The sequence below is a fragment of the Furipterus horrens genome, unplaced genomic scaffold (genome assembly GCF_987537825.1).
Source record: "Furipterus horrens unplaced genomic scaffold, mFurHor1.1.pri manual_scaffold_4, whole genome shotgun sequence".
NCBI classification, from domain to species: Eukaryota; Metazoa; Chordata; class Mammalia; order Chiroptera; family Furipteridae; genus Furipterus; species Furipterus horrens.
The window spans coordinates 76,745,963-76,773,119 of NW_028327174.1; the positions used below are offsets into that span (position 1 = coordinate 76,745,963).

Genomic DNA, 27,157 nt, shown 5'->3' on the forward strand with positions numbered 1-27,157 from the left:
TTATAATCTCTAACCTTCCCTCTAATCATACCTGTTGAAGACCAATTTTACTGGTGGTCGGGCACTTCAATTTTCAGGTACTGGCAAGATATCTGATTCCATTTATACCACCATATGACCTCAGAGTAACTAAAGCACCACTCAGTCTTATTTTCCAAGCTACACAGAGATAATCAGCTTTTTAAAAGTTAGTCAGGAAGATGTTATAAACCCATTTGAGACCAAGTAAGAGAAACTTCTCCACTCCCCTGGGGAGGGGAATAGTTCTTACCAATTTATCTTTAAGAGCATTTTGTTGCTGTTGTTGTCTGTATTTATAACAGGCTTCATTTTACTGTACAAGTTATCTGAACTGATGGTGGCAAAATACCATATTTAATCTTAGTGGGGCGTTTGCAGATAACTATTATTATTAATTTTTATGTCAAGGGTTTTATAAAACTAAGTATAAAAGACTAAAAGCTACTCTAAGTTTATTAGGTATAAATTCTCAAAACTGGATCTAGTTCCTCCACATATGTCCTTCCCAAACAAAATAAATCTTTAGGCAAGAATCACAGTGAAAGAATAAAGTGTCCTGACCACTCAATTCCAAAAAAAAAAGGTAAATGGATGATTTCACCATAGGAAGAGCGTTTCTCAAGTAACTAGATACCAAAAGCTTGTCAACCACACTGTACTTAGTTCCACCTCAATTGAAGACTCAGAAGGAAAGAAAAACACAGGAAGAAACAGTTTTATTTAACCATGGGCAACTGAGGACTTTATGAGCAACAGAAACACAGATATTTGGAAATCTACTATAAAATTAATAAGCATAGGAACTGTGAATAATCACAAATGCTTCAGATGATCTGAATGTACTAGAAAATGTGGGGCCTGGACCCCCACTGTAGCCTTAGTAGCACTGGCCATTACGAACATATTTTAGGACAAAAATAAAATTCACATAACAAATTAATGAAAATGTAAATTTATTCTCTAAATCCCCAGTCACTGCCAATGTCTCAAGATGAGGAAAATAAACCTTTCTTTCCAAAACATTAGACGTAACAGCATGATTTTCATAACACAAACTATAGCCTATGACACCTATGGAGGCTACTACATCTGTCAAAACATTAAGTGAATTTCAACTCTCATCTTTTAGAAAGGTCCAAAGGACAGTCTGAGAAGCCACCAGTCCTTATGCCTAAGTCCACACTACAAAACGGTGTAGCACAGGACCTTTTCTGTTCACTGCTGTGTCCCTAGCACTTAGCAACAGAGCCTAGCACAAAGCGGATTCTAATAAATATCTGTGAACCAACACAAGATACAGAACACAAGAATTCTAAGCTAATGCTGGTTTTCACATTCTGGAAATAAAGGGCTGGTCCTCTGTCTGGATGGAGGGCTTAGCAGCAGTAGAAAGGTTTTGCCAGCACCTGGGCTTTACTGTATGTAACCACTGCAGAACTCTTGGTGCTTGTCAGTCATCGGGCAACCGAACACCGTGCCTCACGCTATCATCCAACAATCCTCCTCCCCCTCCCCTCCCAGGACTATCTCAGCATCAGCTATGGAAATTTGACAATGGCCAGCACCCCCGCATAGACCCTCATTCAGAAGTGACTAGGGATGGAAGTGTCTGGTCTTTATTAAAAACCATACTGTATTCGGGTCAAATTTTAATGGGTGGGGCAGACCATAATTTGGGCGCCATTTTATTATGAATTTAGTTTAATTAACTTATTACATTAGCTCCAATGCCTTTTTACATCCAACTCAATAATAGATATGCATTTTTACATAATTATGTGGTTGCATTCTAATTTAAACAGCACTTTAAAGTGATTTACCTACTCAAAAAAGAAAACTGACTTTTATAACCAACCCCTTGAGTTTCTCGACAGGCATAAATAGATTTAAATTTCAAAAAAATATGAAAATACATCTAAGCTCTGCCTGACAATTGCACAGAAAATGCGTGAGAAAATAAATAAGACATGGCATAGAAACAAGCAGATTTCTGTCATCTTCTTAATATTTTCCAGTAAAGGCAGGGATTCGAAAATGTTAGCTTTTACAGTTATTAAGAGATCTGTACATGCTCTCTGGTTTTTATAGCATCTAATAATTTAGACGGTTGTCAAGGCTTTAATTTTCTACAAAGAAAGGTAGCTCTTGATTCTAGGTCCTGAAAAGGAAACGGACAAGCTGAGACTGGAACACCTTACGTCGACAGCTGAAAGGACACAGGAGTCAACCCGGAACGGGCCTTCCACTGGCCAAACCTGGGACAATTCGGACATAAAAAATAATGACTGCAATACATGAAAACAAATTAAACTCATAAAACAAACATGACTTACCTTTGGAGGTTGCTTGGGCTTTGGTCTATTATTGCAAAATTAGTAAATAAATGGAAAGAATCAGCATCTTACCTTTCTTTTATCTTAGGAAAATCAAGCAACTGATGAAAATTTTTTCTTTAAAGATTCCAACTACTAGTGTAAAAAGAATGATAGAATTAGAAAATCATCACTTCCAATACCTAATGATATACTGGATCTGGGCAATAATTGTCATGTTTGCTAAAACCATTACATAAATGGTTGATGGGGAACTTTAAAAACATCAAGCTAATAGCATCCGAATTTGTCAATCTTAACATCATCAAAAGCAAGAAACCAGAAATTATATACCTTCTGATGAGATTCAAATGGAAGTACTGAGTAGGCCAAAAAGTTTGTTTTTTTCTGTATGATGGCTCTGGTAGTGTTACAGAAAGGGGTGTCCAAAAAACCCCAGAGCTTGCGGCTGAGGGATGGGGAAAAGGAAGCAGCTTTCAGGATGCCTTCACATGCCTGAGGTTAGTGGCTAGTGTCTTTGTTATGCAAATGGTTTGATGCATCCAAGGCCTGGGAAGATGAGAGGGGTCTTGGACCTGGGGGATGGTATGGAAAAAGCACAGAGACTGCATGAGGTTCTGTGAATGGTCAGAACTGGGGACCATGCCCAATGCATCAGAGGACGTAGTCAGGGGTTTAAAATTAAGCAGAAGACATTTTAACTACACACAAACCATGCTGCTTTGAAAAGGATTCTCCATGCGGTTTGGAGAAGGTGCTCTCCATGCGGATTAGAAATTGGGAATGCCATGTGGCTTGGGAAAGGAAGGAACACCATGCAGCTTTGAGAACACCTTGCGGCTTGGAGAAGGGGGAATACCTTTGTGGTTTTGGAAAGGAAAGGCTGGGAATCCACGAGGTTCTGGATTAAAAGCTGGAGGGCACCACAACACAGAAAGGCCTCCCCAGTCAGAATCGAATGATTGCAGCTTCTGGTAAAGCTGAACTGTGTCTAGGAGGTAGGGAAACGGTATCTCTAACTTTTCTAAAACTAGCCAGGTTTGGTAGGGGGAGGCAGAAATATGTGTGTGTGGGTGTTTTAAGGAACATAAGACTTAACAGCAGAAATCTGCAAATAATCTAAATCTATATAACTGTTAAATAAACAATTCTTTTTCTTTTCACTAAACTCTGGTATTGAGAGTTATAATTCTGGTGGTGGGCAATCGGGCCCCTAACTAAACAGCCCGTAAATTCTGTTTCAATCGGAGCAACCCAGGGGTTCTGTAACAGTAGCACTTAGTTGTCTTTAACTTCATTCAAAACAATTTTGTTAGACTATATTGTGACAGCTGTCATATCAGCAGGCATAAAAACAAACCTTATGAAAACTGGTGAATTTTTGTGTAACAATTTTGATATTGAAGATGGAAGAAATGTGACATTTGTTGGCATATTATGCTTTATTATTTCAAGGAAGGTAAAAATGCAACTGAAATGTAAAAAAATACTTGTGCAGTGTATAGAGAAGGTGCTGTGACTGACTGAACGTGTCCAAAAGTGATTTGCGAAGTTTTGTGCTGGAGATTTCTCTCTGGATGATGCTCCACAGTTGGGTGGACCAGTTGAAGTTGACAATAATCAAATTGAGACATTAACTGAGAACAATCAACATTATACCATGCGGGAGACAGCTGACATATAACTGGTGCAAATGAAAAATATGTCTTTTATTTTATGGAAAAAAAAACTAAACAAACATTTTGGCCAACCCAATACAAACCACCTATGAAATATAAAATCTAATAAAGCCTCTGTATCAGTCAAATGTAAAATGTAGAAAATTCTACAGAGCAAATAACCTAATTTCTTCAATCTGAAAAAATGGCATAAAGACTAGGGGTGTGTATCACTTATAGTTTATAAAAAGACCTAAGAGGCATTTTAACCAAATGTAATGAGTGGCTCGCATTTGAATCTTTATTTAAGTAAACTAAAAGTAAAAGGGCATTTTGGGGTATCTGGGGGAAATCTGAACACAAAGTGTTACATGATGTGGCAGCCATGAAAATGAGCCTGTCCAGTCTCCTACAGTGTATATTTAACAAAGGAGCAGAGCGGAGATACAAAGGCAAGCCCATTCCTGCAAGATGTGGGCTCTTGAGCAACCACACTTTTGGCTTGAGGGTTTTGATAGCCTTGTTAAAACTTTAAATGTTCTGTGAATAAGGACTTCCTGCTCAGTCCGTGTTCCCTCTCTCCTTCACAGCAGGCAGACCTGTATTGAAGTCTCCCAACCTCCTCTAGCTCCTGCCCCATTTTTTTCACAGGTGTTTTCTCCTAATAAATCTCTTGCATTCCTGCCTCTTGGGAGAAACTGAACTAAACAGATATTAAGAAATTAAATGTTAGGTATAATAATATTGTGGCTATTTTTAAGTCCATATTAGAGATACATACTCTAATATTTACAGGTTAAATGGCAGAATGCTTGGAATTTAAAATATCCCGGGGGGGGGGGCAGGGGGAAGGAGGAATAAAATGAGATTGGCAAGATAGGGATATTTTCTCTACTTTTGTGTATATCTGAAAATGTTCACAATGAGTGGAAAATATGTGACTAGTAATCTTCAAAACTGTCAAGGTAAAAATGTCACAACTAAGAGGAGCATAAGGAGCCATGACAACTAAATGTAATGTGGTATCCTTGGACTCTGAAACAGAAAGGGAAGTATGGAAAAAACGAGGACTCTGAATCAAATACGGACTTCAGCAAATAATAATGTATTAATATTAGTTCATTAATTGTGACAAATACATCATTCTAATGTAAGACGTTAATAACTGTAAACTGGTTTGGTGCTATTCAAGTACTCTGAACTATCTTCATAATAATTCTGTAATCTAAAACCGCTCTGAAGTTTTTAAACACTAAAAAGTATCTTAACTACCTCATATTTAAAACTTTATATTTTTTCTCTACTCATTGGGATGCATTATTGTGTACTTCTCCCCACTGGTCAATGAGCTAGAAAATGTTATTGAGTTTCAGAGTTCAGAGAGTAAACTTGGAAAATTCAATCTCCCCACAGTGTCAATACATGCAAAAATAAGCAAACAAACAAAACCACAACTCCGGTGAAACATATATTTATTTGTTTCGATAAAGTTTTAAATTTTTAACAAAAAAGCATCATTGTTACCAAAAACCTTCAGGCAATAACAGAGATGACCTTAACAAAAAAACAAACATTTCATTCCACAGTCTCTTCGACTGAAGAATTCATTTGAGTTCCAGAGATAATACTAAACTAATGGGTTATGTCAAACTGCCAACATCCACGCTGAGGCTTTTCCTGATACAATCTTTTGCAACGTAAGCAACAATATAAAGATCACTTTTTTTTTTACAAGTTCTTATTATATTATTATATTACTTATATGAGATGACCAAAGAGAAAACTCAAAATCTTTGCTTAAAAATAAAAATGCATAATGCAAACCTTCAAGCTTTGACCTGCATCAGAATCCCTTGAAGGGCTTGTTTAAACATGGATTGCTAGGCCTCACCTCATTCAGGTATTGGGTGGGGCCCAAGAATTTGTATTTCTAACAGATTTCTAAGCGAAGCCAAAACTATTAGTATGGGGACCACACTTTGAGAACCACTTGCAAAATATTTAGTAAAACAATGATTATGTCATTAAAAAATGAGTATGTCATAGCATAAGGCACAACAATACATTGCTTTGTGACCCTGGGGAAATTATCCTTCCCAATCTGTACCTTGCATAAGTTCTAAAGAATAAGATAAAAACATATTTAAAGCACTTAAAACAATTCCTGGCACTACTGATTGTTTTTATGCTATACCAAAGCAGGGTTGAAGTTATACTCAAACTGTTAACTGAGTTGCTATGCTCAGCTGTTACCTGGTAAGGCATACTGATCTTAAAAGTATTATGAGAAAAAAGACACACTTTTCAGCCTCCCATGATCATCGATTAGCATTTTTGAAGTGTCCATTTATTCATCCCATTACAATCTTTACTGATTCACTGGTTTACTTTAAACAGCACATAAAACAGTCAATATAAAAATTAAGTGACATAATTTTACTATAAATTAGTGATATTGTTCACTGTCCTGAATCATCTGAACATGAAACTTTCAATGCACTGTGGAAGGTCAGTAACTGTCCAACTTTTTTTAACACTTTTATCAAATGAATGTATTCTTACTAGAAGTGATTGGCAGGTGTTTCAAATGGAATTTTCTGGGTCTCCGACTGATAGATTTGTTTATACTTTTGCACTAAAAATAATAAAAAGAAATCAGATACCTTTCCATTAGTTTTTCTTAATTTGCTCCCATAAAACTAAAATGTCCACTGATGACAGCATTAACCTTTGTTTAACCGCAGTAAATAGTTCAAATTTTAAAGGAATACAAATATTTCTCTGCATAAAAGCCTATAACATAATACAAAGATTGTGAATTTCATGGTTCATGGTATATCTCAACATGGGTAACAACTGACCATATATGAATTAAGACTATAATTTATACTTAATAATGATGCACACTTTAATGTGAAAAATATACATAGCAGTCAAGTCTTATTTTTTCTTTCACATATGTAAATCCAAAGTCCAATCTACTTTTCTTAATTGGTTCATCTTAATTTATTTCATATTGTTCAACTGTCTTATACAAAATAGAGAGCTTTATCTTTTTAAAATCATCTTTACTCAGTAAAAGAAGTTTTTTGAAAGTGATTAAAATTGTACATTTGGTCCAGTATTAAGAGGGAAGTTTCATTTTCTAGCTTCCTTTTTAACTTTATCTGGTTAAACAAAATAAAATGGATTGTAAAAGATATTATATCTTATTATCCATTCTTTATCATGAAGGTCCAATATTACATAAATTCTTTCCAAGAAGTCAACCAGGAGTAAAACGTAACCTCTTGTAGAGGTGAAGAGAAACTAAAAGCATGAGATTGAGAAAATATGTGGGTGTTGTACAGCTACTGATAGAATTGGGTGCACATACACAGTGAATCTAGATTTTTAAAAAGATATTTGATGACGTCTAAGATAAATGGCTCCAATTTCAATTAAGACTAACAGACCTTCTGAGTTTTTCAACAGGCTTGCTCTAATAATGGAGTATGTTCTTAAAAAGGACTTGAGACATTATCTGAACATTCTGACTGAAGGATGCTTGTTCACTTGTTAGACATGTACAACATTACTGAAAACATTATAATTTAGAGTTCTAGAAGTAAAGATGACTGATTAGCTTGCACAGGTGTATGAAGAATGGCATATTAGCAAAAAGTTATGTAAAACATTTACTAAAAAAACAAAGACTTGATTTTGAACTTCTCAGACTTCTTATCTTTTTCAAACTATGAAGGACCTGAAATTCTTTGAACACCATCAGATTCAGTTGATAACAGTTCTAATTTCGAATTAAATTACTTATGTAGTTTTAAAACACAAAGATAATTTAAAATTTCAGTCAGGCTGAACATATGTCACTTCCTTATTTATTCAAGAAGACTCACCATTAATGTATTATGATCTTACCCATGCTATATTTTGTTTTTTAAACATTGTTTCTTCCACAATAATATATTAAATAAAGACTTTAATGTACTGTATACTGCTTCAGTAAGAGTCACATAAGTTAACTGGAATATTAGCATTTAATTTCAAAAGTAAAATTCACGGTCAGGGTTTTACTGACAGTGCAGAAAGGAAATAATTAACCAGTGTTAAAAATAAATGAAAATTTACTTTTTTATTGTGTATTTATTATTTTACATGTAAAGCATACTAAAGTGAATCAAGCTGACTACTTCTCAATGAAAACCTATGCGATGGGAATTACGAAAGGTCTCTACTCAATACTGATGTCATCAATAAATTATCCAGATGTTTTCTACAAATATTTGGTACCTAAATAAGCTAATTTTTCAACAGCAAAGTCTAGCTTTCATATGGTCTTTGCTGGTAGCAGCAGCCATTTGATACTTAAACTTAGAGGAACAACATAATAATAAAAAACCCTGAATAGCAAAGCCAAATCATTGAAGAAAAAAGTTCACCAAAAATTTTTTAAAAATTAAAGCAATAATAATATACACATAATCCAGAGGGGGAAAGAAAACAGGCATGTAATAAATGTCCATCAAGTGATCATCACTAACATTCTATTATTACCAAAGTGACCACCCATATGTAAACTGTTTATTAGATTCAAATACCTAAAACAAGACAGTAATCAATAATATTTAAAGAAAAACTAATTTAAAACCATGGTAGAACACATCAACAGTTTGGTGTATCTGACACATCAACAGTTTGGTGTATCTGACATACATTGAAGTCCTTTTTTAGTTCATTATTGCTGTAAATTCCTTTAAACTGTTCTTTTGATAATACATACTTATGTAAGGGAAATATGGTACAATACTTCCCAATATTCACCAGGTCTTTCACTCCAACATTTAGTAAATGCTGCAGCACATTAAATGTTACCTATCAGCTAGACTGAAAAGACAATGGGTGAATAATACATACAAAAATACTTTTGAATGAACTATTCAGATTAGACTGCTTAATGCTACTGGAGACTGCACTTTGTGCTACAGACTCACACTACAGAAATTGTACATTGCCAGATGCAAGGGCTGGTCCATGTCCATTTAAAAAACTTCTGTAATATCTGAAACTGTATGCCCAGCTGACTAACAAATACTTGCTGAAATAACAGGTATAAGAATTTAATGTCACTCTCTCATTCATATTCTTCTCACATACACGTAATTATTTTGGGGATGAGGATATGACTTTAACATGATGTAAGATTCTAGCTAAGTAACATAAAAAACAATGGGATTAGGTTTTCTTGGGTTATGATTCAAGTCTTTACAATGAGAATAAACAACCAACTTCTATACATCAGTAAGAAACTTTGTGGCACAGGGGGAAGTGCCTTTGCTGAGGTACCTGATAAGCAAATGTTCATTGTTTATTAGTAGTATGCTTTCAGTTTAATGGAACAAAAAAAAAGTGTCACAATTCTAAGTAATATAAATTTACAGTCCTAGTTGATGGGATGTCCTTTATTTATGAGAGTGAGAATAATTCCAATACAACAGAAGTTTACTGTTACATATTAGGAACGGTTCAGGTACAATAAGAGAATGCTTAGCAGTGCCTCTAACATGTTATTTTTAAGTTCAGATATTTGAATGCTAGTTCTTTCTCACGTGACATATCCCCACCATGAAAAGCCCTGATGCATTTGGTTTCTTACATTACAAGATGAAAATATGCCTGAATCTTATAACAGAGTATTGACAAAAGCATGTAAGTGCCAACATCAGACAGAACTTACTAGGCACAGACTCAAGATCATAAAACCACTAAGATGAAAGATGACTATCACTGTACATGTGAGTATTGTCTAGGACATCAGATCAATTATCAAATGCAAGGTCTTTCCTATTTTGTCTTATGGTGCTGAACGTACGGACATGTCTAATACACTGACTTGTATTATATTCAATGAAGGATTAGTGAATGCAAAATCCTGCATTTTAATTTCTAATTATAAAGATCCAGATTAATCCAGAAAACATAAAACACATATAACTGAGGTAGGTTTTAGACCTTAAGAATATATTGTTTCTACCATAATTGAAGTTATCTTAAGACAGAATACACTGTTTCATGTATATGCCCTAATACTTAAGTTTTTGTTTTAAACTACTTAATGAAGTGTGACAGTGCTAAACTACTATATTTAATAAATTCCCTTGGAAATACACACCATAATACCTTCTTTTTTCCTCTCTAAAGGTAACTGTAGTGCAATAAAATTAATAACAAGTCTAGAAAAATGAAACTGGTTACTTCATCAATTCTCAAGTTAATGTGTATCAAAAATAAGAGAGGCAAGTCATGTTCATTTGAAAAGTTAACAACCTTGTTTTGAAAATAATTTCATAAACACATTTTAACTTTGGATATGCTTTATTATGCCACAAATTCTCAGGAAATATAAGAAATATTATTTCTTAACGGGACTAATAATTTCACAAATACTAACACTTTATTGACAATAGCCAAGTTTTCTAAGGTGGTGCACATGTATTTAAGCTGCTTTCTCAAAACTCTCAATAGTTTTTATAAATTTAAAGGGACTGTAGCAGACCTTACTTTATTTTTTAATAATCAGTGTAAAAATATGTAGTTGAATGAGTTTGCATTTCTAAGGAAGAACTGCATGTGAAAGCTTCGCCTAAATTCCCAGGCGCTGCATCTGCACTAGGTACTATTATGTAAAAGATCATTGTGGGAAATGTTTCAATGAACTGAAGAAAAGGAAAAAAATTAGAACAGCTCCGTCTTTAAAAGTATTAATAACTGGTATAATTTTAAAAAGTGAAATTGAATATTCATTTACTTACATATAGATTAAATAGAAAATTCAAAATACTTCTTTTACTTAATATATTTTAAGGCTAGATACTGACAGCATTTCACAACACCTGAAGTGTTGTGAAACAAGGCGATTCTGGTCATTTTCCCTAAGGGTACCTGAAGGGAGAGGAGTACCTCACAGCCAAGGCAGGAACTGAGCCCGGCAACCACCTGACATGTGAGTAGCGGATCACCGTTCCCATGCTGGGTAATACTCTCCAGAAAGGATGTCCTTATGCAGTACTTCTTCAATTGTTTCAAGTGTGCTAATCTAATGTTGAACTTGTTGGTAAATACATATGGACATATAAAAACTTCCCCAGATACCAGGTTATTGAATAAACTAAAAGGGGGAAAATGCTGGTAGCTAAAGTTTTGTTAATTCAGGTCTCCAATGGAAGGTATAGAAGGAAAGAGGTAACAGCAGTTGCTTCCAAGCTTATGTTGTGATCAGACTCACCAGATGGTGAGCTTTACAAATTCTGTCCAGGGTATCATTCTAAACCTCTCTAGACACTACAGCCAAGAAATTCTTTTTAAGCAACCCATGTGATTCTGATGATCAGCCAAGGCTGAAACTTCTAAAGTGGTGGGGTGGGGGAGGGGGGCAATCTAGATCACTGAGAGAATGTTAGGATTGAACCTCTGAATTTTATCCTTTACATTTTTTCCAAGTGTCTCACCCTTCCTGTTTTTCTAACAGTGAATGATGAAGGGGCTTGACAAGTGAAGGAAAAAGAATCGGTGGGGTACCCAAAATGCACTTACTATGTTCAAGCCACTTATGTATATTAATTGGATAAATGGGTATCAGTATACTGTTTGAGATGCAACTATCAGGTAGACATTTCTTAGTACTAATGTTATTCTAAAGGAGGGGGTTTCCTTACTCAACATGAAAATGTAATATAAAACAACTCTAAACACTAATGATAATTCATAGAAAAGAAAATGTGTACAATTCTTCAAAACAACTTTTTTTTAAAAATCCAATGTTAGGAAGAAAATCCCTTAAATTTGAGGTAGGGCAATAATTCTCTCATTAGAACAACTATGTCAGTGTTAGTCCCCAAGTTAGAAATAAAGCAAGGTATTTCAGTACTAATTCTGTTTATGTACTCTTTTGTATGTAAGTATAAATGTTTTAAGTGTGGATAAATATTGTGGTTTTGATTTTAATGCATATGATAATTAAAAATATGAATTTTTTTTCTTATACACTAAAATCGTATACTCACTCCAGGCTTAATGAATAAACAACTTTTTAAATATCCCATGTTCACTTATAAACCTAAAAAAGGTAGTACCTACATAGGAAATTTTATATTAGAATTACAAATGTATGTTCTTCAGAAGTAAAAGTGACTTAAATTTTTTCAACAGTCAAATACAAAATAGTACATTTTAATTTACTATAGCACAATTCAAGTATTCTCTTAAATTTTGTATTTAGCCAACTAGTACATATTGTGACTTTTTATAATAGCTTTCCTTTTCAAAGATGACTGTTTTACAAAATAGTGTGACTATATTTTCCTAAATTGCTTATATTATGTTGAAAGAACAAATGACAGCAGACAAAAACCGTTATGAGTAAATCATCTACACATAAAAGGCTGCACACCTCAGTCATAAGGCATTTGCAGGTAACTCCCAAAAGTATTTGAATTCATGTAAACAAAGACTATGTATATTCCTTTAGGGAGAAAATGAACTACCATAGATAGAATATATTCAAATGGTTGTGACTTTAAACCATATATTATTTGAATACCACACAAAACCAGAGGCATAACCTATCATTTTAAAAACTGAAAAGATGTTACTTTTTTGTGAAATGAAAAGTAGATATTTTTGAAAATAATAATGAAAAAGAAATGTTTTCAAAATAAACATCCACTGTTTTCTAGAAATAAATATACATACTTAATGTATTGCAGCACAGGAATACTGTCCTAGCATTAATCATAACATTCAATCAGTAGTTTTAAAATATTTCTTTCCATACTGAACCTTGAGTCTTCTACCTTGTTAGCTGCCCAACTACTTTCAGAAGAGTTTTATTCTCCTGCTTTAGTTGTTCATTTTCATCTTCTATGTCATCTAGGTCCTTAAGGAAACAAAAAGGAAAGTAATATGTGAGTTCTTAAAATACTTTAAAATATTTTAAAGGTAATTAACACACTTCAAAAAATATACATTCAGAGTTAATTCATACAAACAATTAATTTGGAAATGAGGGCAAGTCCTGAAAACAAGTTTAGATAGAATATACCCCCTTAAAGGGAGCATTCATTGTTGCCTTGGCAACTCTTGCCAGATCTCGCAGTTTTTCAAGAAGCCAGAAATAAGAATTCTTTAATAGTGACTGTTCTAATTTTTAACCATTATAGCTTAATATTTTATTTAAAAACAAATTCCCTTTTTCCCAAAACCATACATATCAGGGCAATAAGAAGTTGAGGCGATCATATTGCAACCTTGTTCCAAATTAGGAATCAAAAAGATCCAGGTACAAGTTCTGGAATGTTCTCATACCACCTTGTGCGAGTGGGGTGAGAATCTGAGGAGCTGATACAAAACTGAGACACACAGAAAAGGAGATCTGGAGCAAACAGAATTGATCTAGTTCAATGTATATGTTAGGTTTCTCTCTGACATTTTAAGTGAAAGATTTTAGAGCTTTAAAAAAGTTGAAAGTCACTACACTAGGTAATCACTCTCTAACTTTAAAGTCATATGAGTCTAACTATATTCCCCTATTAATTCTAGTGCCTTATATACAATTGTTTGGTAAATACGAAGACCATGTACTCTAAATTTTAGTTAGAAGAAATATCATTTCAAGGCAGGCTATTTACCGATGGTTGAATAGCAGACATTTAGAGATTTATCCTTGCAATTCGAAATACTGAAAACCAGAGCAATGAATATATTACATGTGCTATTGTAAAGCAGCATTCTGATATATTTAGTATACTGTCTTTGGACAATTAGGTGTATGATTTAAAAATGTACAAAAACAGAATTTGCATTTACTCACAAACTAAATGAATGATGTCAAAAAACTAATCTGTTTGAAAACAACAATAATGACGTATGATTTCTAAAATTACTACAGCTGAAATGTACCTAAGATTTAGAATTAAATAATAAAATACATTATGTGTCATTACTAGATAATAAGCTCTATAACACAGGTGTTTTATTGTCCTCACTAATGTACACAGTCCTGAGGCAGTGCCAATACATCATTAGCACCAAAAATACTTGCAGATTTTATTAAATCCTAGTCCAGAACCAATAGATAACGCCTATGTTCTGAACCAAGATGAAAGAACTTATTTAGAATTAGGGTTCTAAAATACCTGAGGTCAAATACCAGCTCGGTTGATTACTCTGTGATTACTCCATATGACCTTGAGCAAGTTAGACTCTGAGTTTGTGTCCTCATCTATAAGCTGTAGTTAATGCCTTACAACTTTATTATTCTATACTAATGAAGACTCTATTTTCACTTCTTTCACAGAGTTTAGATTGGATTAGAAATATGTTTCTTTTTTCCCTGAAGCAAACATTTCCTTCCTCTGTCTTATCTAAAGTCAGCTCTTCCGAAAAACAAAATTATGGAATTGCTTCTCATCACCATTACTTAAGTATGGTCTACTAGCATTATTAAGACCTGCTTCTTAAGCAGGAAGTAAATTCAAGGACTAAAAGCAAAAAGAGCTACACATAATCATAACAGAGACCTTGGGATAAGGCTAAACCTAAAGTTGAGGATGAATATATATATCTGAAGAAAAAGAAGTGAAAATACACACAAAGAAATTTGGAATTTCCTAAAGAAGAAAGTAGCAGGTGCAGTTATTCACTGAGGAAGCTTTGTGACTTTTATGTGTAGTGATGACCAAGCTGCCTCTCACCTCCAGACTAACAAAACACTAAGCAAATCCATTCATCAGTCTATCTCCAAAAGAATAATATTAAGTGAATACAACTGGTAACTGGAAAGAGGAAATCAATTTACAATGAAATGATGGTTGTTACTACCACAAATTATTATCTCATTACCAAAAAATGAACTAAATAATGCAATTAAATAATTTCTTCATACTTATACATTTTCACCCAATCATCAGGAAAAAAGGAAACCATGAAACTGAAACGTGTCAGTACTCACTCTGTTTAACAAATCAATTTCTTCTTTGAGTTTTCCAATCATTTCCTCTTTATCTTGCATTAGTCTCACAAGTCTTAAGTTTTCTTGCCTTTCTCTTAAAACTTCCTGGTAAATTTAATTAAAAAGTTTATTAGTTGGAAAGTAATTGGTGGTCTATAATCTTAAGTCACATACATCTGCCAAATTTGGTGAAGTATCTTAGATATGCATTTTCTTATGTCACTTGATGAAGGAAGGAAAAATTCATCCCAGAAAAGAACCAGAGACTGCGAGGAATACAGGAATTGTAAGGTATGTTTCTGATTAAATCTATATTCATATAAGTCTTTAATGGATAATAACTGTTTGAGGAAATTCAAATTTATCAAAAACACAAAGGTTAAGAAATGTACTTGGTTGTACACCTGAAATTAATATAATATTGTATGTCAATTGTAACTGAAAAATAAATTAATTTTTAAAATAGGTAAACAAATAATTTTTTTTACAAAGAAAGAAAAGAAATGGAGATAGCTCTATGGAAAAGAAGTCTAAACAGAAAAATAATGGCCCTCAGTTTTATTTCCGGTTCCACTGATTAACTGACAATGGATAAAATGAAGGAATGAAATAGATGACTGGTTTTTAAGCTTTCTTTTAAACAATGCAACCCCTTTTTCGAAGAAATGTTAGGTAGAATCCAGAGACTCGGGCTGGGTCAGTCATCTTGTGGGGTAAAGAGAAAGAGAACCAAAAAGGTCTTGCCCAGACTTGGCTTCTTTCCTACCAACCCTCAGAGAAAGTAGCCAGCTGGCTTCATTAATCAACTGCTGTCAACTACTGGCACGTCAATCCAAACTCTTGTGGAACTTCAAAAGCCTTTCTGAAGAGTCTCCTTGAAACCTACTGAACTATGTATTCTTTAAAGTTTTTAATTTAGAATTATAGAAACTAGTCTGAAAGCTCAGATCAGAACTAAAAGTAATGATAATGTTACAAAAAGAAACTTTAAATATTAAATCTGTACTAAAATCAATCTGTATATCACAGGTAATAATTTCAATTCAGCAACACAAAACCTATTTTCAACAATCAGAAAGTAATTCAGTACCATTATCAATTTTAGAGGCTGAATGTCTACAGAACAAACCTGATAAATGTATGCCAATATCCATTTGAGTTGTTCTCAAAGATACTACTAAACAGGTTTATTCTCAAAATGGTTTCAAACATGATCTGTATATTGCATTGTGTTCATTAACCAATGGCATCCCAATAAATTTAATTTTAAAAATAAAGAAAATTGTTTCAAACACCAAAGATGGCTCTGGGCTCTAACTTAGAATCCAGAAGAAAGTCTACCAATGACGGTCTGTACAGACAATAAATACGTAGTAGTACACATTGCCAGGATGGACTTCTAACAATTTCAAAAGCAAAGACTATTTTCAATATATTAAATATAGCACATGGCAGAATGGTGCAGCCACTGGAATACAAGAACTGACGTCTTCTAAAATTTTTAACATCAAAAGAACTGGATATAGGAAAGTATTAAGGAAATCAGAAAATGCCTAGCCACTATGCATCTAGACAATATACTTAAGACAGTGATTCAAAGCTGCTATATGAATATATATGGAAATACCAATTAACACTAATGATACCTTCCATTAGTGCCCTCATTCTTTTCCCCTTTTTTGGCACTGTCTCTCCCCTACAAATTTCAACTTATTTTCTCTCTCAGCTGCTCTGCAACTAAAAAAACAATGCAAATAGTACATTAACTCTATCAATCTTAAAGAATTTGTAATTCATACCTTTTCAAGATCTTCAATTTTCTTTTCCAATGTGCTACTTGGGACCGAATTACCTGAAGCATTTGCTTCCCTGTTGTATCTGCTAAACCCACTTCTATCTGTTCGAGGGTATCTACTTGAGATATCTTCTTCAGACGCAGTAGTTGTGCTATGGAAATAAAAAAATAGATGCCTAATATACTCAGCAAAAAGAATACCAAAAATATTTTCTATTCACCATAAACAATTTCCATTCCCCTGAGGACACATGGTTATAGTAATCAACTTATTCATAACTATAGAAGTTATTCATTATTCCAACACAATAAAAAACTTTCATTCAACACAGTTAATTCTTTTGACCAATATCTACTGGGTAGCTGCTAAGTACCCAACACTGTTCTGGGTACTAAAAATGTAAAAGCAAACACAGACATGGACTCTGCCCTTCAACTTACCAGTGACTATAACCAGTTACAACAAAGCAACACGGTCAAAGTCAGGGTAGGGTAATATGACAGGAATCTAATGTAGACTATCTATGGCTATTAAAAAAATAAAAATAAAAAAGGCCATACAAAATACAAGTCCAAATGTTTTATTAGATTCGGACCTATAAAATAATTCAGTAACATAATTAGAAAAAAAAAAAGAATTACATTAAATTGCATGATTCTCATTGGAAGTATGCGTATAGGCAATCACACCAGTAAGTCATCTGAAGGCTTGAACGGACTGGAGATCTGCCTCCAAGCTCACTCATACATCTCATGGCAAAAAGCCTCAGTTTCTCACTGGCTGCTGGCCAGAAGCCTCATTTCCTCAGTTTTATGTGAGACTCTGCATTGGGCTGTTCACCATATGGCAGCTGTCTCCCAGAGAGGGAGTGGCACAGCAACCAAGACAGACACTGCAGTATCTGTTCTGCCCTAATCTCAGGAATGACATACACCAACCTGTGTTGCACTGTGGGAGGGGATTCCATACAAGGTGTAAATACCAGGAGGTCAGGCTTCCTCAGGGCCCTCTTCTTAACGTACCTACACCAGGCTGGACTGATAATTACGCTGCTCACAGGGATAAGGTAGATCTAAACCACTTATGTTTTGTTTAAATAGCACTCATCACAGAAAAGCTAGTTTCACAGATGTATGCTGACAGGAATAGATTTTAAAGCAATTTCAGCAAACTCAGCATATTCACTTTAAATTTTTATTGCAAATGCAGAAAATGATGATTTTCAAAATGTCTTCAATTCTTCATTGGCAGTCAAGTTCCAATCATTTACCCATCAAAATAAAGCTAATAAATCTAAAATAGCTTTTGAGTTTAAAAAACGGATGACTGCTCTATTAATTTCTAATGCATCAATTCTCTTCTGATAAAAAATAAAATTCAAAGTGTCTTAGCAAATTTTAAGGTATTTGATTATAATGTTATGCAAATGTGCAATACTAAAATCATTACTAACTTTAATGATAATTGTTATTCTATTGTGAGATTCATCATAATTTGTGAAAATTTTCCCCGAAATTTTCACATTCATTTCTGTCCACTTGAAAACATTTTACATTCCTCCCTTGCATGGAAGACTAAGACCATTAAAAATAATAAAAACTATCAAAGAAATAAGTCTAATTCACATATTTAAGAAGCTGGAGATCAAGGTGGTTTCTTAGCCTGCAGAGACATTGAGTTCATTCTGAAGTTCAAATACTTTTGTCTGAAAATTACCCTTTAAAAATTACTGTTTACATCAGCATGCAATTAACAGTTTGTTGGTTCAGCTGGAAAATTATCTTTTTTTTGTATATTTTTAATAGTTCACTTTTTATTGGACTTTTTTCAATTACCATTGTGTCCCTTATAACTTTTTCCACTTCCACCCATCCCCTGCCCCCCTATAATCCCCACCCTGTTGTCCTCGTCCATTAGTTGTTTTTCTTTTTTGCTCAGTCCCTCTACCCTCTATCCCTGCCCCACTCAGAGCTGTCAGCCTGCTCTCTATCTATGAATCTGTCTCTCTGTTGTTTGTTAGTTCAATTTGTTCATTGGGTTCCACATATGAGTGAAATCATATGGTATTTATCTTTCTTCGACTGGCTTATTTCACTTAGCATAATGTTCTCCAGGTCCATCCATACTGTCAAAAAGGGTAAAAGTTTCTTCCTTTTTTTACAGCTGAGTAGTATTCCATTGTGCAGATGTACCATAGTTGTTTTATCCACTCATCTACAGAGGGACACTAGGGCTACTTCCAAATCTTGGCAATTGTAAATAACGCTGCAATGAACATAGGAGTGCATATATCCTTTCAAATTAGTGTTTTGGGATTCTTTGGATAAATTCCCACAAGTGAAATTGCTGGGTTATAAGGTGGTTCCATTTTTAATTTTATGAGGTAACTCCATACTACTTTCCACAGTGGCTGCACCAGTCTGCATTCCCACCAACAGTGCAGTAGGGTTCCCCTTTCTCCACATCCTCGCCAGCACTTGTTGTTTGTTGATTTACTGATGGTAACCATTCTGACTGGTGTGAGATGACATCTCATTGTGGTTTTAATTTGCATTTCTCTGATGAATAGTGATGTTGAGCATCTTTTCAAATGTTTATTGGCCATCTGTATGTCCTCTTTGGAGAAGTGTCTATTCAGGTCCTTTGCCCATTTTTAAATTGGATTGTTTGTTGTTTTGGTGTTGAGTTTTATAAGTTCTTTATAAATGTGGGGTATTAACCTCTGACCAAGATGTATAGGCGAGTATGTTCTCCCACTCAGTGGTTTGTCTTGTCATTTTGTTGATGTTTTCCTTTGCTGTGCAAAAACTTTTTATTTTATGTACTCCCATTTGTTTATTTTTCCAAATTATCATTTACTTTTTACTAATCTCAAATTTAATGCATCATGTTTCAGTAATTCACACTTTTAGTGAACCACTGTTAATTTAGCTGACACAACAAGCACACTGTTTAGTTCAGCTGAGATACCAAGACTTTCTCAAAGGAAGAAGCAGAACATTAATTTACATCCTGGCATAAGTTTCACCATGTTCTCCCTGTCACCGTGTCTACACAATCAGAACATGCACCTACAAAAGAAGCAAAACTCGAACCACATTTGACTGGTTAATCTTTTGAAGTTTCATATTCTTCAGGACCTGTGGTGCTTGCTAGGAAGGAAGTTAAAAAATAAATTCTTCCTTCACATCACTGTTATGTTAGCAAAAATCAAATGTTCAGCAAATTTTAACAAAAATTCCTTTGCTATCTTATTTGTCAAAGAACTGGTTTTCTGTATCACTAAACTATTCCTAAATATATTGAGCCACAGTGTTGCTAGAAAGTATTACAGGAACTACCTTCGTGGCTACAGATTCCAAGCAAGTATCTCTGTCTTGTCATTTGTGTGTAGTTTTTAAATGTTAGCAACCTGAAGTGAGACTTTGAAAGAAATTCACAAAGCACTAACGATCACATGAAATCCTGAAGACTGCTTCTGCCAGCTTTTTAACTGTAATATTCTTTCTTTCAAATAATGCATTTCTGGTTGTGAATATGTATATATCATGCCTATTATAAATGCCACTTAAATTCTGATGGTTTTATTGTTTAAATGGATAGTATATCACTGCCAATAACCCACGTAGTTTTATCATTTCCCCATCAATTATGGCTAAAAATTGAACTCAATATAGGAGGGATAATGCTTCCCAGCAAAACCACTACAAACTTTTGTTCTGTATTTCTTTGAAATTATTTCCATCATCATTCCTTGGTTTACTATTACTGTCACATTTAGAAAAGGTATATCTTTACTTATCAAAAAAAAAAGTATATTGAAGCTTATCTTAAAGAAATTAGGATTAAAAATAAAAATCTAAATTTACTTCCTGGGTTTTGATAATAATACTAACAAAAGCAGAAATTGAAAATAAAAATATTTTTACTTTTTATTTGCCTGTTTTAATTATTATATAATTATTTTAAAATTATTTATTCATAGAACAAGAATAAGTCTAATTAAATCCAACACAAGATTTTTAAAGTGAATAAATCTTTACATTTTCTTCAATTCTTAAACAATTTGGGTTACAAATGACTAATATCAAAATAAAAATAACATTCTGGTTTATAAATAACTAATATGTACAGCAGAATACACATTCTCTTCTAGCTCACATGGTACATTCACCAAGATAGACCATATTCTGGGTCATAAAACACATCTTCACAAATTTAAAAGAACAGAAACCATACAATGTCTGCTCTCAGGCCACAGTAGGATTAAACCAGAAATCAGTTACAATAAAATAGCTGGAAATCTTAAAATACATGGAGATTAAACAACACACTTCTAAATTACATGTTGATCAAAGAAGAATCTCAAGAGAAATTTTAAAATATCTTGAACTAAATGAAAATGAACCCACAACTGAAAATTTGTGAGATGTGTGAAAGCATTGCTTAGAAGAAAATTTACAGCGCAGAATGAATGTATTAGAAAAGAAGAACGATCTAAAATCAATATTCTAAGTTTCTACCTTTGGAAACTAGAAAAGAGCAAATTAAATCCAACTTAAGCAGAAAAAATGAAAAAATAATTAGAGCAGACATGAATGAAATTGAAAACAGAAAACCAATATATAGAAAACCAATGAAGCCAAAAGCTAAGTTCTTTGAAAAGATGAAGAAAATCAACAAGTCAACTGCCCAGGCTAACTAAGAAAAAGACAGGACACAGATTTCAACTACATGACATGGCAGAAAAAGCAAAACTATGGAGAAAGTAAAAAGATCAGTAGTTTCCAGGGCTTAGAGCAGAGGTAATTGGAGGGGAGCAGGGAGGGATAAATAGGTGAAGCACAGAGGATTTTTAAGGCAGTGAAACTACTCTGTATGAGGCTAAAATGATGGATAAATATCATTATACATTTGCCTAATACCATAGAATGTGCAATACTAAGAGTGAACTGTAATGTAAACTATGGACCCTGGATGATGATGTGGCAATGTAAGTTCATCAATTGTAAAAAACATGCCTCTCTCTTGGAGAATGTTGATAATGGAAGAGGCTATGCATGTGTGCAGACAAGGGGTATGTGGGGAAGTCTTTATACCTTCCTCTCAATTTTGCTGTGAACCTTAAGCTGCTTTAAAAATAAAATTTTTAAAAAACTGCATATACATCATGGCACTTGGACTAGTCAGTATCCTGTTCAGAAAAGAGTCCACTGATCATGCAGTTGGATGTGATGATGACAATATCAAAATACAACTGAAGCTTCTAAATATTTACTTTTGAGTTCTTATCTAGTTATGGACTGGTAATGACTAACAGTTCAAGGACCACACATTGAGTAGTGATACTAGAGAATGTTTAAACTCAGAAGAAGAAGAAGAAGAAGAATGTGCAAGCACCTAGAAACAAAGAATATGTGGCCTATTTCAGAAACAGAAGTTATATGATATGACACTGGAAAATTAAGCAGGAAACCCAAAAGTTATTTTATAGAAGAATTTAAATGAATGGTCTCCAAAATGTACTCATTACATATCCATGTTGATGTGTTTGTTTATCTGTTTCTATAATGATTTACAATATAACCATATTATATAGTTATATATTACATAATATAAATCAATGATTTATAATAACTATTATTAAAATAATAAATATTATCTATCACAAAAAATAGAACATAAAGAGATGAAAAAACTTAAAGTTTATGTTTTACTTATTTAGGGTACAAATTTTATGTTTTCACAAAAATGACTATAACATTTTGTTTTTAATTTTTGTTTATTGATTTTAGAGAGAGAAAACGGAGAAAGGGAGGGGAAGGGGGAAGAGAGAGAGGAGAGAAAAGAGAGAAAAGAGAAGAGAGATGGGGGGAGAGAGAGAGAATGCATGTGTATCGATTTTATTGTTCCACTTACTCATGCATTCATTAGTTAATTCTTGCATGTGCCCTTACTGGGGCATCGAATTATAGGGTCAACACTCTAACCAACTGAACTACCCAGCCAAGACTTGACTATAACATTTTTAATGAAAGTATAGCTGAATATACTTCATCATTCTTTAGTATTTTATTTTAATACTTTGTTACAGAGATTCGAAGAGCTAGTTCTAAGAGCAATTTGCATATTTGATTTTTTTTTTTTAAATCCCCACCCAAGGACATTTTCCCACTGCTTTTAAGCCAGTTAGGGAGAGAGGAAGGGAGAAAGAAAAACATTGATGCGAGAGAGAACCATTGACTGGATGCCTTTCCCTTTACGCACCCTGACTGAGATCAAACCCCCAATACAGGTATATGCTCTGACAGGCAGAGAACCCACACCTTTTAGTTATGAGACAACACTCCAACCAACTGAGCCACACTCGCCTGGGCTGCATATTTGATTTTTATGGCTATGCTAGCAGAAAGAGATGCCTCACAATAAAAACTTAATTTTTTCAAAGTTTCACTAAGAATTCCAATATAAGCATAAAAGAGTTTTGCTAATTTTTAAGAACAGATCTGATTTTGTATATCTTGCCAGCTGAACAACTATGTGATCATCTTTGTCTTTATGTACTTGGTTTGATATTCTCCTTAAATTCACCCCGAACTTATTAACTTTCCGAGTATTAAGTAACCTAGATAATTCATAAATCCATCTAAACATCCAAATTACAGTACTGTGCAACATTCGGAAAGTGAACAAAGCATGCTTTCCTCAGGATACCTCCTAAACCAAATGACCATCTTACATACAGAGTAAGGGTAATGAGTAAATAATTAGTACACAGTACTAGCTATTAAGTATAAATGTCGTAGTATATTTTTAGATTAAATGGTAAATATAAATAGAAGTTTTATACATTATAAATGTATTTATAAATAGAAGTTTTATACATTATCTTGTGCATCATTCTACCCTGGAGACTAGTGCAGATACCATTTAAAGGTCAGGGGAAGCCATTGAAGCAAAAAAATGACAATCATTTTAAGAAAATGCACTGGAGATGAGCAAACTGGAGATAGGGAGGCCAATGTGGAGACTTCTTATCATCTTGTGTAAGAGATGACGTTGTCCTAGATTGGTGTGTTGGCACTGGAGATGTACAGGAGATAAACTCAGCAAATCTTGGTAAATGACTAGATGTATGTGATGTAGTGAAAGGGGGGTGGTCGTAACCAGTGTCCAGATTTCTGTCAAGAGTGGATCTGGATACCAACTAATGAAATCCACCAAGTTGCACAAGTTTACTTTTACATATGCCAAGTCTAGGATATCTTAAAGAAGATATTTAAAAGTTGTTGGTTATAGAGGACTAGAGCTAATGATTTGAAACCATCAGCATATGCACAGATAGTAACTGAAATCACTGTAGTGAAGGACACTTCTGGCAGAAATACACAGAACAAAACGAGAGTAAATGTATTTTACTTGTTTCCAACAACAAAACTGGCTAATATTGAATGTATCCTAAAGAAAGTTAAGATTGTGTACAGCTATTTAGTTATAAAGATATTAAAATATTTTAAATCAAAAATTGGGGAAAATCTACATGTGCATTACAAGTGGAGTGTTCAATAAATTTTGGTACATGCATTCAATGGTATGCTATGTTGCTATTAAATATAGTAATGTAAAAATCTAATGAAAATATAATGTACAAAGCTATAAAAAAAAAGAGAATAAATTCTAAGAGAGAGCTAACACCAACACATAAAGAACAAAGACAGGAAAGGGACAACTACAAGACTGGGAGATGCCAACAAAATGGTAAAAGAAAATCAAGAGGTCAAGTATCACTGAAACCACATCATATAAGAACATTAGAATTATTTTAAATGGTCTCTTTTCGCTTAAAAAAAGAATCCAATTATATGCGTCAACCACAAGATTATTCAAATAGAAAACTACCATGCTAGTGACTGCAAACAACAAAAACCTAGAGGTATGGATATCCCTAAAGAGCACTGTATCTGCTTGATATACAAGTTTAAAACAATATTTTAAAAAGTTTAACCTATTAACAATTTTTAAAATACTTCATATTAGGACTGTTGAAACATTAATGATACTATTATACAAATTAAAAACAAGGAATAATTATTATGGAAAAACAGAATCAGTGCTTTATTCCCATTCTGATTAGGTTTGTAAGGAATACTGTCAGACTTGTGAATGAGTGCGTTAATCTTACAGCCAAATTTAGCTTTGTTTATTCTAAAAACAGAAATGTTTTTAACCTATTTTGAGTGCCAGATATGTACAGCACAAAATACCAAGAATAAAAGATTGTTTCATTAACTCCAAAAAGTTTGTAACATTCTACTCAGGAATGTTAACACAAATCTTTAGTAAGATTCCAAAAAGAATCCCCCTCTGGCCTTAGCTACAAAAATATTAACTATAATGTTCGGAAAAGGGAAAAGAATAAACAGTAACATTGAAGATAAATACTATCATTTACTGAAAGTAATCCCCTCTGGGAATTTTCGCATCTTCTGGGCGAAGATGAGGAGGTGGTGTGGAGGAATGAAACACTGTTCTTCTAAAACTATCATGAGAACAAGACTGGCGGTGTTATCAGATTACAGCTAGAGGAATTTTCCACTAAAATAGATATTTTAAAGCTTAGCAATTAAAAGAAATACAAGATTCATGAGTAAAATCCTACTTTTAGAACGAATATCAAATATTTAAAAGTGTTAGATGAATCATGAAAGTCCTAGGTAACAAGTTCATGATTCGCCCTCATATTCCTCAGGTCTCACAGCCTTCCTCCCCATCACCCTCCTCAGAACAGCCCCTTGCTTGGCTCAGGCCTCTCTCTTCTTCCTTTAAATGCACACACAGCCTGCCCCCGCCCCACCTCGCCACACATACACACACACACACAAAGAGCAACAACTGAAGATCAGAATCAACCCTTGGAATCTTTATTAAAATTGTGTTACATATTTACTGTAGGAAGCAAAAATATAAATCAGTATCACCAGTAATCCTACCACTGCAGAGGTAACCATCATATTTTACTGTATCATATAAGTAGTTCTCAACCTTTTTGGTTCACAGTTCCCATTGAAAATATGATAAAAATATATACCTCTTCTTCCAGATAAACATTATTTTAAATTTTCACAATTCCTCAATAGATTTCAAGTTAAGAACACTTTATAAATTGTTACATACTTTGTTTTAATATATTTTTTGTAATATGGTCTCCCTGTCCCCATTTAGTATAAAAAGGTAATCATTTTTCTATATAATTAATGATTTTCCACAGCATCAGTTTAATGTCTGCATTGTAAATGTTCATACTAATGTTATAGCTTAAAATCTAACTCATTAAAAATTTAAGTTTTTCCAGTTAGGGTCTATCATATATGCTCATTTCTGATGTATTAAATACAGTAAAGTATCCTAAAGAGATCAAATATGATAGTTATATAATTAAATATACCTACTTGCTCAAATTTCATTTCCTGACACCTAGACAAAACAAATTCAGAAAACAAAATATTCTTCTCGATTTAGGTCACTGTATTTGATAAGAAGAGCTAAAATTATACACTCCTCATTATTATTTTAACATGTATCTTTCAGAGAGCCAAACATAGTATTGTCTGACAGTGCACTGTAGCTAAAATTAAGTAAAAATAGCTTAATAGACTCTGTGAAATTTATGACCACATACATAAAATTTATTTTTAAACAAACAACAAAACAAAACCCATGTTAAACAGAAAAAAATCCAGGTACTGGTATCTTCCAGTTACTTGAAGTCAAAATAAGCTAAATCAAACTGTAAACCAAACATTCTACATTCTACCTGTACCAGACAAATTAGTATTACTATGGGGTAAAGCAACATATGCTAACAAAATCAGCCAATTAATAATGTGTCTGATCTCACACAAGTCATTAAACTTCACTGTGTCTTGGTTTCCTCATCTGTAAAATGGAGATAATAAAATATTTCTCTCCTGAGGTTATTGGAGAAATGATTAAATTAACATATATGGCAAGTACTTCAAATAGTGTCTGGTACATAATAAATACTATAAATCTTGGCTATTATTTCCAACATATAAAAAAATTCGCAATATACCAGAGCAAAATTCAGTCTACAAAATGTACCAGTATCTCAACTGCTTACAGATGATCATTTTGTGACTTTCATGTCCATCTGCAAAATCCATTAACCAGAAGAGCAACAGCTGTTGTAGGCATTATAGCAGTTGATAAAATACAGAATATGCTAATATAGACATAAAGATCTTGAGAAGTAGATTTCTCTAGAAAAGGTCACATACAGCCCATAAGACTCAGAGATACATTTGGTCTTTAGTCTGAAATTTCTAA

General features: G+C 33.6%; 1 protein-coding gene across 1 annotated transcript in view; it reads right to left on the bottom strand.

The window, feature by feature from the left end:
* Positions 1–9,453: 9,453 nt before the first annotated feature.
* PAWR (pro-apoptotic WT1 regulator) overlaps positions 9,454–27,157 on the bottom strand; it is a 120,925-nt gene continuing 103,221 nt past the window's right edge. The window contains exons 5-7 of the mRNA XM_090273657.1: positions 16,814–16,961; positions 15,015–15,119; positions 9,454–12,941 (exon numbers count right to left, since the gene is read on the bottom strand). Of these exons, the coding sequence (XP_090129783.1) occupies positions 12,855–12,941; positions 15,015–15,119; positions 16,814–16,961 (340 nt within the window). The 3' untranslated portion in view covers positions 9,454–12,854. The remainder of the gene's footprint in view (positions 12,942–15,014; positions 15,120–16,813; positions 16,962–27,157) is intronic.